Source organism: Canis lupus, chromosome 13 (assembly GCF_048164855.1).
Source record: "Canis lupus baileyi chromosome 13, mCanLup2.hap1, whole genome shotgun sequence".
In the NCBI taxonomy this organism is placed as follows: domain Eukaryota; kingdom Metazoa; phylum Chordata; class Mammalia; order Carnivora; family Canidae; genus Canis; species Canis lupus.
The window spans coordinates 24,171,360-24,189,173 of NC_132850.1; the positions used below are offsets into that span (position 1 = coordinate 24,171,360).

At 33.5% G+C, this 17,814-nt stretch overlaps 1 protein-coding gene across 4 annotated transcripts in view; it reads left to right on the plus strand.

Annotated features, from left to right (window-relative positions):
* PTPRQ (protein tyrosine phosphatase receptor type Q) overlaps positions 1–17,814 on the plus strand; it is a 246,273-nt gene that overhangs the window by 150,202 nt on the left and 78,257 nt on the right. For all 4 annotated transcript variants that reach the window (XM_072772894.1, XM_072772895.1, XM_072772896.1 and 1 more), the window contains one exon: positions 7,511–7,834. In XM_072772894.1, coding sequence (XP_072628995.1) covers positions 7,511–7,834 — 324 coding nt within the window. The remainder of the gene's footprint in view (positions 1–7,510; positions 7,835–17,814) is intronic.

The following is a 17,814-nucleotide window of genomic DNA, read 5'->3' on the forward strand; positions in this document are numbered from 1 at the left end:
TTCATTCATTTGTTTACTTATTCCTTTATTTGTTAAACAAATATTTCTCAAGTATCAATATATGCCAGACATTATTGGCTGAGTTTTTTTATTATTTATTTTTCCCATTCTGCTTCACTGCCCATTAACTACTAACTTGACAGAGGCTAAGTTTTTCATCATCTACTGTTGTGATACTATATATACAAATACTACCCTTAAATGTTAATTCACTCTTATGATTTCCAAGCTTATATATGTTTATTTATCCCAAATTGGCTTTTCTTGACCTCTTAGGCTAACCAAATATTCTCCTCCTACGATATCTCTATTCATGTTAACAAGATATGAAACTAATATGTCATTTAGTCATATCCATTCTCAAGCAAATTCCCACAAACCAATATATCTTTCTCATTTCTTCATTAGTGTCTATGACTCAATTTCATCTCCAGGTGTTATAGGGTTGTACTTAATAAACAACTAACTCTGCTATGTAATTACTACCCTAAGAACTACTTCTGATAAACGATTTCAAATCAAAGTTGTCACTTTTGATGGACATTTTTGTGAGATGGCTTGGTATATAGAGATGTCAAACTACTGACTTTATAAAACAAATCAACTCATTTTCCCTCCCAACAGAAAATATATAGTCCATTTTCTTTGCAGCGTTCTCCAAAAACAAAACAAAATAAAAGTTTTAGTGAGATATTTTTATAAATAAGTTATATGTTCATCAGTACTTGATTTAAGCACTAATATTATTATAGCTGTGGTCCATAGAGTTTTGGGTCCTATATTATCCATTTATACATGCATTAGGATAGACACTTTAAAAATGTTTAGGAAATTTTGTCCTGCATATAGATACTTTCCCAGTTCTTTTTCATTCAAGTGGAATATTTAAGATGACTTTATCTGGCGCACCAATAAAAGAGTGTGTCAACCCAAATTCCCAGTTTCATACTACCACCTAAAATCATTTTTATATAGCATATTTTGATAAATTCTAGCCCAGTTACTCCAAAATCTATCTCTATATTAAACTAGACTGCTAGAGGGAAGAATGTCTGAACTGAATAATTAGAATCTCTGAAGAAATAGTTTTGCAAAAACATGTTTGATAGTTATTCTGTTCACTCACATTGAGAGACATTGTAAGAAAGAGCCAAGTTAAAGATACTTAGCATTTACTATGTAAGGATGTTGTTGAGGATATTGTTCATTAAATTACATGACAACCTGTTTATTTGATGGTTTTTTTTTTTTTGCGAGAGAAATACATCTTTCATCTCAGAACCAGAGATAATTTCATTTTCTTGTTATTTGTCTTTATTTACAATCACAAAAGATTTAAAGTCTTGAGTTTTTCCTTTGTATTATTTTCTGTAACATAGAGCTGAGTCATAGCCTACCTCTAGGAAGTATACAGTGTACATTATATCTATTGACCCAATTTCTGGGTTCATTCCATATTTTACTCCTATATCCTTTCTGCCCAGTAAATAAGCACATTCTGCTGACATTCTTTGCCTTTTTACAGAACTCTATTTCCTAATTATTCCTGTTATTTTAATCTGCATTGCACTGCATATATACAACATCTAACCAGTTTCTATCAAATTCTACTTTTCCTAATAACTAGCTACATGGAGGCTCAAGCTTTTCTTTAAGTTTATACTTTACCAGTTAATCTCTGTTGATTGTTCTGTATTGCCTAATAGAGTTTACGTAATCACCTAAACTCACCTCTTAAACTTTCAGTGCCTTTCAATAATACACTTGATGGCCTCCTCTTTTTTTCTTATTACTTCATTAAACCTTCTTTTCTCCAGTCTAGTATACTTTCCAGATCTTGACAATTTGTAGTTAGTTATATCTCTCTCATACTTAATGTACTTAAACATCTTTTTTTCCACGTATCTACTGATTCCTAATTGTTCCTTCAAATTATAGCCCCCAGATATTCTCTTTCTTTGAAACATTTCTTTAAGCATCACCTATTTGTGGTGGTTTCTATTGGCTTAATTACTTTTCAGATATATATGAAAATCAGCTTATTCCACAAGACTTATAATGACTTGCCTACACTGTTCAATGTGAATGATCAGTAAATGTTATTAATTAAATTCAAATTAGTGCAAAATTGAGATCTGCTATGCTGAAATTGTTTTTTTGCACTCAACTTTGTAGGAATTTCTATTTTTATATTGACTCATGTTAGTATTGATAAACTGTGATTTTTATTTGTATATGCTCAGATCATATATTAGTACCTTGTGTTTCTAAAAGGATTGTAGATTATTTAAAACTAGTAGAGGCAAAATATTCTTAATAAACTTGGAAACATTATGTTGGTACTTTTTAAAGGTTCATATATATAAATTATAAATATAAATGTTCAGGCATCTGTTTTGTTTGAAAGAAAGTACATCTGTGGTTGAAGATAAAAATATATAGTCATAAAGAAAGAGTTAAAGAAATTTGGTCTTCCATGTTAGTATGCTTAATCAGGTCAGTGAGAAGTTAATACAAACCACCGTAAGAATCCGATCATGGGATGTTGGCAACTTCTAATAATTGATATTCGAAGTTTAGAGAATAATTACACTTCATACACACTTTCATCTTCTATGTGGAACCTACTAAATAGTCACTAAAAACTGACAAGCACTTAAACCTAAAACAAATTTCACTTATATAGTTCTACAGGCTTGCATTTCAACTATGATGAAAGTATTTTACAGATAAGAATAATTTACAAATAAAAATGTAATTTACGGAATACCTTGCCAGTGAATGTTGATCGCTTCATCACAGTTCAGTCATGTTTAGAAAATCTAAGCAAGCTGTGTGATTACTCCAGGAAGCATGGAATGATGTGTTCAAATTAGTACCATCTGTGGATAGAAAAAAATTGAGGTTTTTAGTCATTCTTAAAGAATGGAAATCTGATTCTCCATGCTAAAATGAGTGTAATCCTTTTTGTATCTGTAATTCAATAGGGCAGTTGCTTTGAAATAGTCTAGTTCAAAACACAGTTCATCAAAAGAGAAGATACTGCATATAAATGCTGGTCTTTTTGAATGCCACTGAGGTATCTTTGTTTTAAAAAATTGTGTATGAGTTATGCTAATATATTTGGCTTCAGATTAGATTTATTTCTGGTTTATCTTTCTAAATACATTGGATTGGAAAATGTGGACAAAATTTTGTACCACTTGAAAACCAAAGGACTGTTTCAATGAACCATAATTTATTCATATAGTCAATACTTATTGTGTGCCCATATGTGCCAGACACTGTGTATCTGTGCAGGGTCCATCATTATGCCTGTCACATTGAAGGCAACTCAATTGCTGATACTCTTCCTTTAGTCAGGCTACAAATAATTCTTCTGTTTCTTTGTCAGGTTAAAGTACTATCCTTTTAGACTTTTTTTTTCCTGCAATACTTATTTGGAAAACACAAGAGCCTGTGGACCAGTATTGATCTGCTGAAAATTTTTATAGGTAGCAAGTTTTGCCATTAAAGTCTTCATTCCTAAAATCTTAACACTGGAGTGGGGAAAAAGTTGATCATGGAACAACCACGGGCAATTTGTCATCCTTTCTGCTGAATTGGAAAAAGGGTCGTTTCTTCTGCCTTCTCCAGTTCATTGGATAACTAACGCATCCCATTTTCTTCCCACCTTTAGTTGCTTAGTAAACCCTAGGTTGAAGTTGAAACATGAAGTGGTGTTTGTTGGTGGACTCAAAAGAGGGAAATGTCTGGATCATACTTCCTGGCTCCCACTGGGAAAGAGCAGAGTCTATTGTTTTAATGCAAATGAAAAGTCTGTATTAAACTTTTCAAATATCCCCACTGCACTTTATATCCTCACTGCGCTAAAAATCTTGAATCTAGTCCAGAAGGCTCAACATTATCTGATTCTAGCCTACACCTCCAGCTTTCTATCTTCCTATCCATCCCTTGTGGATGCTGCTATGTTCCTTAAGTGTTTCTAATGTGCCGTACTCTCTTCCCCTCAGAATCTTAACACATCCTCATATTTTTCATCTGGGAAGCTAATCTTATCAGTTCTCTGATTAAATTAAAGCCTTTCTTGACCATCTATCTAAATGAAATCTTAGTTCCTAGAGATGTCTTAGACTGTTTATCTTGTTGGCTTCTTCCAAGCCAACAATGGGTAAATTCTTGTACATCAAATCTGTTTCTTACTTAAAATATGTTGTTTCTTCTTTTGTAATGAGCCAAAGAAAACTCTGTTTTTAAAGGACTCAATCAGGTCCTCTGGATAATCTTTCCCTATTTTATTTATTATTTATTTTTTAAAAGTCTTTATTTCAATTTCAATTAACATACCGTACAACATTAGTTTCAGGTGTACAATATAGTGATTCAGCACTTCCATACAACAACTGGTACTCATTACAAGTGCATTCCTTAATTGATTTGGTTTCTTAATTACAGATGAAAATTTTTTTCATATCAGCACCTATATCAGGGCTTGGTTGAAAAACTGGATGAAAAAAAAAAACTGGATGAAGATGAGTATACAGTGGCCAGGAATCTTGGGGGACACGTACCTACATAAGGGTTAGACATAAAAAGACAAATTGACCAAGATCATCTCTAAACTTCCTTCAAATTATGTTTCTGTCATCTTCTGATTCATTTGCCAGTTCCATGAATTTAACTACAAAAATAAGTCTAAAATGTATTTCTTACTGCTACCATCGTATTTCTTTATTTTTCTGAGCATACCTAGTAGTCTATGAATTTGTCTCTTTTCCTGTAGTGTAATTACCAGACTAGGCTTGATAAAATGTACTTCTGGACATCTCATCTTGACACCAAAATAGCTTTCCATTGCCTGACAAACTGTAAGTTCCCCTAACACAGTATATCCTCAGGTTATTGTGTAGCCTTTCTCTTTTTAATTGCCAATATGGCCTATAAATCATAATTGAACTTGACTAGATCACATTACCCTCTCTCTAAATCTCTACCTTAACAATCATTAAATCCTATCTCACATGCCACCTTTTCTCTTAAGACTATTCCTGAACCCCAAGATCATTCATGTCTTTGATTTGGGTTAGAATATTTTGAAAATTTGTCTTATCTTTAGGTGGTCTGAGTTCAGACTTAGTGGCCAAGACTTGAATAAATTCTAGAAATTCTACTTTTTATCGAAATTCTATTTTTTAATCAATTCTAAAACTGATTCCTCTATAAGGTAAATTTTCCTTTAAAAAACTTTTTCTCTAATTGCTTTTCTGCATAACTAAAACTAGAAGAGAAGGTATGTTGTAGGCAGTGTATCAGGTATTCAGTTTGTAATCTACTTTAAAGGTTAATGTTCAATTAAATACGCTAAGATTTGATGATAAGTGTTAGTAATGGAAAATAGAGTAATTGAATCTGATCATATGACTTTCAGTTATCTGCTTCTTGTTTTCCATTGCATTAGACTTTTTCTTTTCTTCCAGATTTAGGCAAATATATGTGCAATGTCTATAGATAATTTAATAAAAATTTAAGAGGAAATTTAAATTTTTAACTAAAGTCTAGACGTTTTTACAGGACTCCAGACTCATGTATCGATCTATCTGACATCTCTTTCTGGATATCTGATAGGCATTTCAAAGGTAACATGCTCAAAATAAATTCTTAATCTCCCTCCCCAAAGCTTACTCCTTCCACATAATCTTGTTAATAATGACTTCATCCTTCTGTTTGCTCAATCCAAAATCTTTAGAGCTTTCCCTCTACTCTCTCTTTCCTTATACTCCACATGTCACACATCAGCAAAGCCTGCCAGCTCCCCTTCAAAATATGTTCAGTATCTGATGCTTCCTTTCATTTCTGCTGCTGTGATCCCCATCACGTCGTGATCTGTTGTGTTGACATTGCAGCAGCCTAATTGCTCTCTCTGTTTATATCCTTATCTCCCTTCAATCTATAATCAGCACAGTAACAGGAATGATTCTATGAAAATATTTTAAAGCCTGTCATTCCTCTACTCAAATGAATGTTGTGAGAGTGTCCTACAATGTCATATACAATTTACCTTCAATATCTCTTCAATTCTTGCTAGCCACACTGGCTTCCTTGTTATTCTTCAAATATATCAAGCACGGTTCCAGCTTAGGGCCTATAATTATGCATTTTCCCCTGCCAGGATGTTCTTTTTTCAAGTATTCCCATGATTTGTTCCCCCACCTTCATCAGGAACTTCATGTCTTCTAATCAATGAGGCCTTCTCTGACTAGTTAGTTAAAAATTTCAATATCTTTGGATCATCTCTGTCTCTTTCTTCCATTCCTTATTTCTCTCCAAGACACTAATCATCATCCAAAATGCGATCGATATACAATACTTATACTTTTATTGTAAATAACTATCCTGAATGTAAATTACACAAGGGCATGAACTCCTATTTGGCTTATTCGTTGTTTACCCAGCAGATACAATAGCACTTAGCACAAATTAGGTGTTCATTAGATATTTATTGAATCTTGAATTAATATGGTACATTTAGGAATGAATGAGTTATCTAACTCATTTATTTTCTTATTTTTAAGTGTTATTATACCATATCATTTTTATGAATTATGTAATTTTCATACATGTCGTTATCATTCTATATCTTAGTCTTCTGAGCAAAAGCCCTTGCACACACTCAGGGAAAGACATAGTTGAAAAAAGTGCTTATCTCACTTAGTTCATTGTTCTTTCATATTACTAACTGTAAGGTGCTTATATTATGTGTTCAGTAAATGGTTATCATCTTGAATCCTTAACACCAGGCTCAGAGCCTCACACACGGCATGCAAATAGTAAACCAGTGGTTAATATGAAATCTAATAAATTACTCCAAGTAGGACCATGTGATTGTAGATGATATAGATACCTTTGTGTATGTATTATCAGTGTGCCAGATGATGTTCTAGAAAGTGTTTTGTCAAATTGATTGGTCACTTGGTTTTGTCAATTTAAAATATATGCAAGATAAAAAAATCAGAGTTATATAAATTATTAATTCAGCTAATAATATTGTTTATTTAGAATTATTGTATAATCAACATTTACTATATATCAGATGTATTTGTGTCCATCTGAACATTTAAATGTAAGTATGTCTTTCTTGGGAACTGAATCTTAAAACTCAGACAATACCCAGGAAAGTGCAGAAGATTAAATGAGCATGTAACTTTCTTTTCTACTAGTGTTTATATATGAAGCCAAAGTAAGTTTACCTGAGATTCGGATGAGTGATTCTGGGAGCAAAATTGAGCATTAATCAAGTCACAGTTGTTTTGTCCTCTACCTTTTGAACTGGTGGCCTCCGAAGAATAATCTTAAGGTTCTGCCCATTAAATGTGGTGATACTAAGGGCAGTTGTAATAAAAAATTGCCACTAGGTGCATAATAAAGAAATATTTTTGAATCCATTTCTCCCTTCTGTTTAACAATTTTTGGTAATTCTAATTGTTTTCCATTTTTCTCCTTTATTTTTTAGTTCCCAGTATTCCCACAAATATTACTTTTTCTAATGTTCAGGCCACTAGTGCAACATTAACATGGATGAGACCTGACACTATTTTTGGCTACTTCCAAAATTACAAGATAACCACTCAACTGCGGGCTCAGAAATGCCTAGAATGGGATTCTGAAGAATGTGTTGAATATCAAAAAATTCAATACCTTTATGAAGCTGACCTAACTGAAGAGACAGTGTATGGATTAAAGAAATTTAGATGGTACAGATTCCAAGTGGCTGCCAGCACCAATGCTGGCTATGGAGATGCTTCAAATTGGATATCTACACAAACCCTTCCTGGTCGTAAGTATTATCTTCTATATATGTTGACACGTTTGCATTCAAGAACAAGCCCTTCGAATGCTTTTCCACAGATCACTCAAAATATAGGTAATGATTGCTCTTGCAACTTTAGTTTTATATTTTAAAACTAACTAGATACCCTACTTGCTTAGACATCATTAATCGTAATTAGCTAAATAAATTTCTATTGCTTATCCTGAACACTAGCTACATGGAATTGTAGTGGTTTCCATGAAAAGGAAATAAATAAATATATTTATTTATGAATATAAATACATTTATATTTATGAATATAAATATATATATACTGATATCTATTAAATTGATGATTTTTACATAATATAATTTTGTGTAAAATCACTGAACATGAAAATTACTAAAGTCGTGTATTAACCAATGCATGTAATAACATTTGTTTTTAATTTAATTGAATCCCAGTGGGAAATTCAATTTCAGATATTATTAGTTAAGGCTTTTCTCAGACTTTCAGAGTTGACCAAGGACTTAGAGTCTTTCCTTGAAATAAAGCATTATGGGCCTCTCTTATAGGCTGTATTATATATATAGCCTGTATATATATATATATATATATATATATATATATATATATAAATTATTATTATATATTATTAGGCTATACTGATTGCCACTGAGCACTCTTTGGTCATGCCTACATTTTCCCTTAATATGTGCTCTGATGCTCTGCTGCTTTTAGGCCAGACTTTACAGCCTTTTCAGTGACTTTAGGCACACACACATACACACACATGCATATACACACATGCACACGACACAGCTGAGACAGATCTGCTGGCAAACAGCTTTTCAGCTTGTGCTTTATATCCATATAAAATTCTGAGGCAAAGAAATACCAAGGGTTCAACTCCTAGCTTGAGATGTGAAGAAGGAAAAAAACACAGAGAAGAAATAAAAAATAGTTTCTGATCATTATTTTGCCATCTGCCCATCTTTCTGGACTTTTGTATTCAAGAAAGAGCTCTTTAAATACCTTTCCATAGAAATCATTCAAAGTATGGGTAAAAATGCTATTGTAACTTTCGTTTTATAATTTAAAACTAACTGGTTACACTACTTGGTTAGATAACAGGATTAACCATGAGTAGGTAAATTTCTGTTATTTATTCTGAACACTATCTACATAGAATTGTAATGGTTTCCATGAAAAACAAATAAATTTCAAATCAAGTCCTACAAGCCAGAGCTCTGAGGAATGTCTGCACTGCCTGAAATGCCATTTCCACCCCAAGCCATCCTGAGCAAATTTCAAGTTGGCCTGGTTACCCAGCTCAGTACCATCCCATGTAAACCATCCAAAGAGGGACCTTATGTTACCATTCTTTTATCTTAAGCAAGATTATTACTAGATTATTCCTTTCAGATTCAAATCACATTTTCCTAAAAATTTTTGGTATCTATAAGTAAACACACACACAGACTTTCAGTGATGAAAAGGTGCTGTTGTAGGCCTTTGTAGTCCTAAAGGCTTTATATTTTACATCACAAACTATATTCCCAGGAGTACCTAGTATAATTTTTATGTAGTAAATTTCCAACCAATATTTGTTCATGCAACTCAACATTTGAGATAGAATCCAAACAACTCAGCTTTCAACACATTATCACCTCTCCTCCTTGTAGCACTTTGACTCTTAGTTTCTGTAATCTCTGCCCTTCTTGTTTTTCTCTTATCTCCCTGATAGCCCTTTCTTAGTTTCCTTTTCTCGTTCCTTTTTTAAATGTAAGTATTGAAGTGCCCAGATATCTATATTTGTACATTTTCTATATCAACACACAGCCCGTAGGCGATCTTACCTTGAAGTGACCTTATCCTGCCCTATGACTTTAAAGTCTGCTGATACAGTGATTATTCTCAAATATTTGTTTCTAGTTCTGATTCCTCCCTAGAACCTCCCTAGATTACTATATTTGCCTGATCAACTGACATCATTCGACATGTGTATCACATATATCTTTCAAAATTTAATGTGGTCTAAACACCAAACCTCTCATCCTCCAATCTACTCTATCTCAGTAAAGTGCACCACTACTCATCTGTTACAGAAAATGAAAATCTAGGCCATGTTCTTTTCCTCCTCAATTCTTTCCAATGATTTATTTCAACTGTGCCATCTAAACATGTCCCTCCATTTGCATTGCAATTGTACTAATCCTATCCTTCATTACTATTACCACTGCATTAACCTAACTGACCTCCTGAGCTTCCCGGGCTGATCTTTCTAAAACTGAATCAGATGATGTCACTTCCTTGTTTGAAGCCATCTGATGAATTTCCATTGCTTTAGAATAAAATTCAAATTTCTTAATATGATTAACAAAGTCCTAGATGACCTGGCCCTTACCTAACACTCCTAACCTCATCCGTAACTACTTTCCCACTTATCATTACTCACTCTCACACCGGACACTTTTTTCTGTTGCTTGAACACACTAAACTCCCAGGCCTTGGGCCTTCCACACACTGTTCCTTTTGACTGTAATGTTCTTTCACTTCCATCTCTGTATAAACAGCTTTTTATATAATGTGTATGCCTACTTAAATGATTCCTGCTCAGAATGGATTTCCCTGACCACCCAATTTAAAATAGCTTTGCCATCTTTTTCTAGAATATCATGCTATCTTAACGAGCATTTGTAATAGCTTTTCACTTTTATTTTCATGTTTTTAGAATCTGTCTTAACTATTGCTATTTCTCATTGCCTAGAGAATGCTGCCTGTTAAGAGTAGGTACTCTATAAATATTTCCTAAATGAGTAAAACTTGAATAGTAAGCTAAAATGGGTAGGGGAGAATGAACTGTTTTCCAGTTCGGGCGATACTGAGGATGATGGTGCCATAACACAGAAAAGGAAAAAAAAAAAAATGGAAAACTCAAATTTGGATTGGGTTTAGTCAGTAAGTATGGTTATTTTAAACCTATTGGTTTTGAGAAGAAATAACTATTCTAATCCAATTAACTAGAAAAGAGAAAGAAATACATGCTCGGGAATATGAATGTAGGAAAAGCTAGGGATTTTAATCTAGTTCCATCAACCTGGAAAATCACAAGTGAAGATTTGATTAAAAAATTGGACACTGATGGGGTGGTTAAGCGTCTACCTTCCACTCAGGTCATGATCTCAGGGACCTGGGATGGAGTCTGCTCCTCCTGCTGCCTTTCCCTTCACTGTGCATTCTCTCTCTCTCTCTCTCTCTCTCTCAAATAAAAAATAAAATCTTTAAAAAAAATGGGACACTGACTGAATGGATAAACTTTAGAGTCCTGGGGCAACTGGAAGTTAACTGAAGAGGTACTATAATGAATGAAGCAGGCTTATGTAACGCAATTGGGAGTGGTGGAAACTGTGACAAATTAACAGAGATCGTGTTGTCTAAAGGCTTATTACTGTCCTATAGACAAAAGGACAGTTTTTAGAGAAATAGGAAATTTAGATTTTTTTTATGTGAAAACACTGTTTTTTGCTTATGACAATCTTTTAAATTTAAAATCATTTAGTAGTTCAAAATAAACACATCAGTAGCCCAGACCTGGCCTGTGGATGGCTACTTTGTAGCCTTTAGTTAAAATAGACCTTCTACTGCACAGACCATTCGAGGATTCAGACACAGGATTCCCATCCTACTCCTTACCATCATCTTACTTGGATAGTACCTGCTTTTACCCGCTATAGTGAGCCAGCAAGTGGGTTTTTTGAATGCATCATCCCTTTGAGCACTCCAGATATAATGATCAATGTTCAATTAGCATAAAATGACAACATGATTAATTCAGAATCTGCTAAATGAAACTGCGAAGTTGAGTTTTTAAAGAATCTCACATTCTTAAATTAAAATTTAGGAATTTTTCCATTTGAGTGTCATTGCTTCCAACCTAGTCTCCCTTCCTTCTTACCCCTTTTTAGGTGTGTGATCAACTCACTAGAATTTGGTTACTTTCAATTTCCTACTATTCCATTTTGCTCATTTTGGTCTAAAGGAAATATGATAAAGTATTACAGACTTTTCACAATCAGTGTGTTTTTTTTTAAGCATTATTTTCCTAGTTTTACCAGTATGTCTCTCATTGTCATTGGTGGTTGGTTGGTTGGTTAGTTCTTGGTGTGATGGAGAAAGTAATCTTGGCTTCTCTTCACCCCAGTTTCCAGGTCTTGACTAATCCACAGAGCACCTCTCTACAAAGCACTAGTTTGTCTTTTATCTGGTACTTTCTTACTCTCTGAATCTCGTATTTCATTGCCACAATTTGAATTCACTATCAGACAATACTTGAGCACAGAAGATATTTATCAATATTTAAGTAGGTTGTCTATACTACTCCTATTCCCTTTCTCTTTTTTCCCTCTGCTTGAGAGCTAATTTTCTACTCTGTTGTTTATCAGTAGGATAATAAAAGTTTTCCTATTTTAGTTCCAGAGAATACATGGAAAGTGCCTTTCTACCACTGTGATTAAGAGAGAAAAGTAAAAAAAAAATTATATATTTCAGAATTTGTGACAACATACATATGATTTTTCTTGGCATTTGCAAACTTACTAGCTTTTCACTTGAGTATTCTTTGGGGATAATAAATTGTGTAAGTTATGAGAATGAGTTGATTACCCCTTTTTAGTCTTAGGAATTGAGAGGACATATATACACACACACTATATACACACACACATTTACATCTGAATTTCATAATTGTACAGTAAAGGAAAAATTGTATTTATTATATTAAACCCAGGAGAGATAATCTGAAATTGCATTTGATATGGAAGAAGGAAAGGGGTACCTGGGTGGCTCGGTGGGTAAAGCATCTGCCTTTGGCTCATGTTGTGATTGCAGGGTTCTGAGATTCAGCTCCATATCCCCGCATTGGGCTCCCTGCTCAGCACAGAGTCTGCTTCTTCCTCTCCCTCTGCTTCCTTCCCCTGGCTCATGCTCTTGCTTGCTCTCTCTGTCTGTCTCCCAAATAAATAAATAAAATCTTTAAAGAAAGAAAGACACTATACATATTATTGCCAGATAATATATATGATGAACTAACTAACGTATAAGAATAAAATAAATTAGGGGCACATAAGTGGCTCATTAGGTTAAGCATCTTGCCTTCAGCTCAGGTCATGATCCTGAGATCGAGCCCCACATTGGGTTCCCTGCTCAGCGAGGAGTCTGCTTTTCCCTCTCCCTCTGCCCCTGCTCTTGTTCTCTCTCTCTTTCTCAAATAAATAAATAAAATATTTTTAAAAAGAATAAAATAAAGTAGCCAGGTAACAAAAAATCTTGAAGAACAGAAATGCTCTTAAGATAAAAAGTAAGTAATGATTAGGCATTTATTCTGAATATTAAAGTGAAAACTTTAATAACTTACTGAAGATATTTTGTAAACATAAAAAGTAATCCAGAAGAAAATTAATGTCTTGTATTATCAGTCATAATTCAAAAAAGTGTTATGTTGTTTCACAATCTGATGTAAGAAGATAAATTCATGAAAATGAACAATTTCTCCCAAAGATAAGAAAGACTAAACAACACTAAACAACAATATAAATTAATACAACTCACTATTTTCATATATGTACACTTCTAATGGCATCAAGTTGCACACAAGCACGTAGTAATAGACCCTCATATCAAAACCTGGAACTTCTTGAAAAGGAGCTAGAAATTGATGGCTAGTTTGATATGAACTTTTCAAAATTTTTAATTCAAAATTCAAAAATTAAGTAACTCTAAAAAAACCACCCCATCATAAAATGTTCTGAAATGGCCAATAGAATAAGAAAATATGTATTAATATCTCTCTTTGAGCTCATGAAGAGCACTCAAATTGAAGATCCAGAAAGCAAAGTTAAAATGCACACTAAGAATTAAATTGGGTTATTTTCTGAATTTGAATCTACCACTGTAAACCAGAGGGAAGAAAGGAAACAATATTCAGCCAACTCAAGCTAACATTTCTTTCTCCCACATACTCTGATCTAGATAATGGAAGCCAAATTGCTTTTCTCCTTAAGTCATCTGTATAATAGCCATAACTCTCTACTTCATGCTGAGTGTGTATAGATACAAACATAATCACAAAAATTACAAATGGCAGAAATATTTAACTGGAGACATTAAAGTCTTGCAGATTATTCTACTCATCTCTCTTTTTTTTTTTTTTTCTGATTACCCTTATACTCAAAAGCCATTTGAGTTGTGCGTGGGGGAGGAATGTAGAATGGAAAGCTGTTAAATATCTCCATGGTGCGCAATAAGTACTTATAATGCTGAGGAAATGTACAACTTTAAAAGAGTGTGGGTGTGAAATTAGTATGGAATGAAATGGGACTCTCATAATGTGCATCTCCTATAGACCACCAGGACTGGAAGACAGCAAGAAAGGAGAATTCCTGGGGTAACACTTAGGTTGTGAAAACCACAGGATACCATACTCATGAGGAATTTTAACTACCCAAACATCTGTTAGGTTAAAAAAAAAAAATTCAACAAAACATGCCTCATCAAAGAGGCTTCCAAGGAATGCAACTTTATGATCTAAAAAGAAGAAAAACTAAATAGAGGGCAAATGCGCCTTAACATTTTTAAAAATAGGAAATGGTTACTGAGTTACTATATAGTCAATTATTTTCCTTAATTTATCCTAAATGGTGTGATGCACTTACAATGTGATAAGCGCTATCATAACAAAGGTAGATATTATCCCTTCTATAAAGAAGCAATTATATAAAGATAAGAAGAAATGTTAGCCATAAATAAATAGGAAAATAAAATCCAAGACATAAAGAAGCCCATTTGGTAGCAATGCATTTTTAGAATGGCTCTAACCTGCTGCCACCAGAGGAAATGAATATAATTTATTTTAGGCACAGTGGTTTTGTACTTCTGTGAAATTAGTTAGATGCTGTTGAAAGTCTTCTCAGTTAGTTGCCTGAGACTCCCAAATGTGTAGTCCAAGAGGACATGTCTCTTCTAGACCTGTAGATTGAAGTTGCTGGTATGACTACTTAGGTTGCCACAGACACATCAGACCTTGTATTACCACTGCCCTTGCCCCACTGCACACCTTTCCTGCCTGTGTGTTCCCTGTTCCAGTGCATCATACCATTGTTTGTTTAATTGTTCATGCCAGCCTCCTAGGAATCATTAATTCTTTCTAGTTGTCTTCCATTCTCCTCCCCCAAGTCCACACCTGAGTCCTATTGAATTTACCTTCTAAGCACTGTCTTGAATTTGTTTATTTTCCTCTATTCAGAGTCTCTAAATCCAGACTCTTAAAATTAATTTTCTAGATTATTACAAAAGATATCTAAATGATCTTTCTGGTCTAATTTTCTCTACCCTCCTCTACCCTCTACCTGAACCCTCTACCTGAATACAACTATCTGACCATGTTATTCCCCTGCTTAATAAAATCTTTGATTTAAGTTTTGTTTTCCTGTTTTGCAAAAATGATACTTCTTGGTAGCTCTATAAGGTAGGTCATCTGTGATTGATTTCTCTTTTCTTTTCTTTTCTTTTCTTTTCTTTTCTTTTCTTTTCTTTTCTTTTCTTTTCTTTTCTTTTTTTCTTTTCTTTCTTTTCTTTTCTTTCTCCAGCTTCCTTTTCTTTATATCTCACGCCAGGCATTTCTTATGCAAACCCTTCTATGAGTTCCTCTTTCCACTCCCACTTGAAAGTTGTTTCCAAAGTACAGAACATTTTGCTTTGTAATTGTTTTTCTCTCTCTTTTGTAGAATTCTGAGCTCCTTAAAAGTAGAGAGGACAGGGGGGCCTGGTGGTATAGTTGGTTAAGCCTCTGACTCTTGGTTTCAGCACATATTATGATCTCAGAGTCTTGAAATCAAGCCCCACGTTGGGCTCCACACTCCACATGGAGACTGCTTGAGATTCTCCCTCTCTCTCTCTCTCTCTCTCTCCCCCTCTCTCTGCCCCTCTGACTCATGCACTCTTTCTCTCTCTAAAATAAATAGATTAATTTAAAAAAACAGAGATGACTAGGTTATCATGTCTTATGTATGTTTCCATCCTCCTGCCTACTCAGTATCTAAGACTAAATGATTATGGCATTTGGACTTCAAAAGACATTTTGACTTAATGTGAAAGTATTTCAATGCCAAAATTCTCCATTGCAAAAAATTCATCCCAATTCTTTGCTTCATTTTTTTTGTCTGTAATTTGTCTTTCAAATAGTTACATGGTTATAACCAAAATTAAAATTCTCCCAGTTACTTTCCACGTTTAGCATGTTCAGCTTCTTTATTTCACAAAACCAGTCTATTTTGTATTGCCTATATTATGTTTATGTTTCCTTTTCATTAGCGTAGGAAGTATGATTACTGCATGTAGGAAAGAACTATGCATGTAGTAAATTGAGAAATACTTCAAATAATAAAAGAAAACAATGTGTGCATATTTTGGAAGCATTAATGGTATCTAAATGATTAACTGAAAGAATAAACTTAATAAATTTGTATAGCAAGATGGGATCATAGTAGATTGTTAGTCCATGAAGAAAACAAAAAAGAACAATGTCTAAATTTTCACTGCTAAATATGATTACAAAGAGAAGCTATTTGGATGAAATCATAATTTAAATAGCATAATAATAAGTATATAAAATTAAAGAATTTAATAGAGCACTCAACTATATATTTAACCCAGAAGAGCTTTTGCCAGGTTATTAAACAAGTTTTTAGAGCTTAAATAAAAATATTTTTAAATTCTGTTACATGAGCACATTGAACATATTTTTCAGCAAAACCACTAAAAATCAAAGGATATTATAAAGATCATCAGTTATTTTTTGTCATTAATATTATAGAAAGACTGGTTATCATAAGGAAAAAATGAGAAAAATATCTTTCCCCTAAGTATAGATAACTGCATTTTATTTTTCAAATATTCAGATGAATTCTCTCATCTTCTCATCTCAGACTTCAGATCTCATGGTGAATTGAATTTATTTGGACTCCTGAGAATCTTTTTTTTTTTTTTTTTCCTTGGTTCCAAAAGACAGGATGAAGTTAGGCTTAATTCTTTGTGATTTTCAGTCATTAATCTCAGTTCATGTCTGCCTCAGTATTAGGCCCTGGGTCAACAAAAATTCAGCTCCATTTTCTTCTGGATTACTAAGGAAGTGGGGAAATGTCTAATTAGATTATGGGAAACTCCCAAATCTGAAAAGAGCATATGATTGCTATACCTGGTAGTTTAGGGCACTTATTGGTTGGACACAGTAATTGAATCGAGATCCCTTGGCTGAGTCATTAGGAATAATGACTATAATAGCTAAGCTTATCAACTGTTATGTGCTGCTTCTAGTCTAAGAACTTTGCACACATTGATTCATTCATGAACGTCATTTATTTCTAGGGCAGAGTCTGTGCTCTTAGGACTTGGGCAAAGCCTCCTGGTGATATGAAAGTACCACAGAAAACAAACAAACAAAACAAAACAAAAAAAAGCCAGAGAGGTGCTAAGTAGAATTACAGAGAGAAGATACTCAGGTTAAATTATAATTTAGAGAAAATAACAGTAAGCATATAAAATCAAACTGTTTACTAAAGTATCCAACTCAATATTTAGTGTAAAAAAAAAAAAACCTTTTGCCAAACCTTAATCAAGTTTCCCAGAATATAAATAAAAATATTTTGAAATCCCATTTGCATAAACAAATGCAATGTCTCTTTCAGCAAAAGCTCTACGAACCGAACAGTTAAAGGAAACGTTAAGGATTATCACTATGTGGTATTATTAATGAGAACTAAAACAGACCTGGAGATATTAGACAAGCTCTTAATATATAATTAAACCATCTCCATTCCTAAACAGATTGGATGGGACTTCTCTTCAAACTACACTTTCATTTCTTTTCTCTTTACTGATATATCTGATAGCTATTTTTACCCTGCATACAATGAATGGAAGGATGAAATAGGGACAATTATCTTGGCCC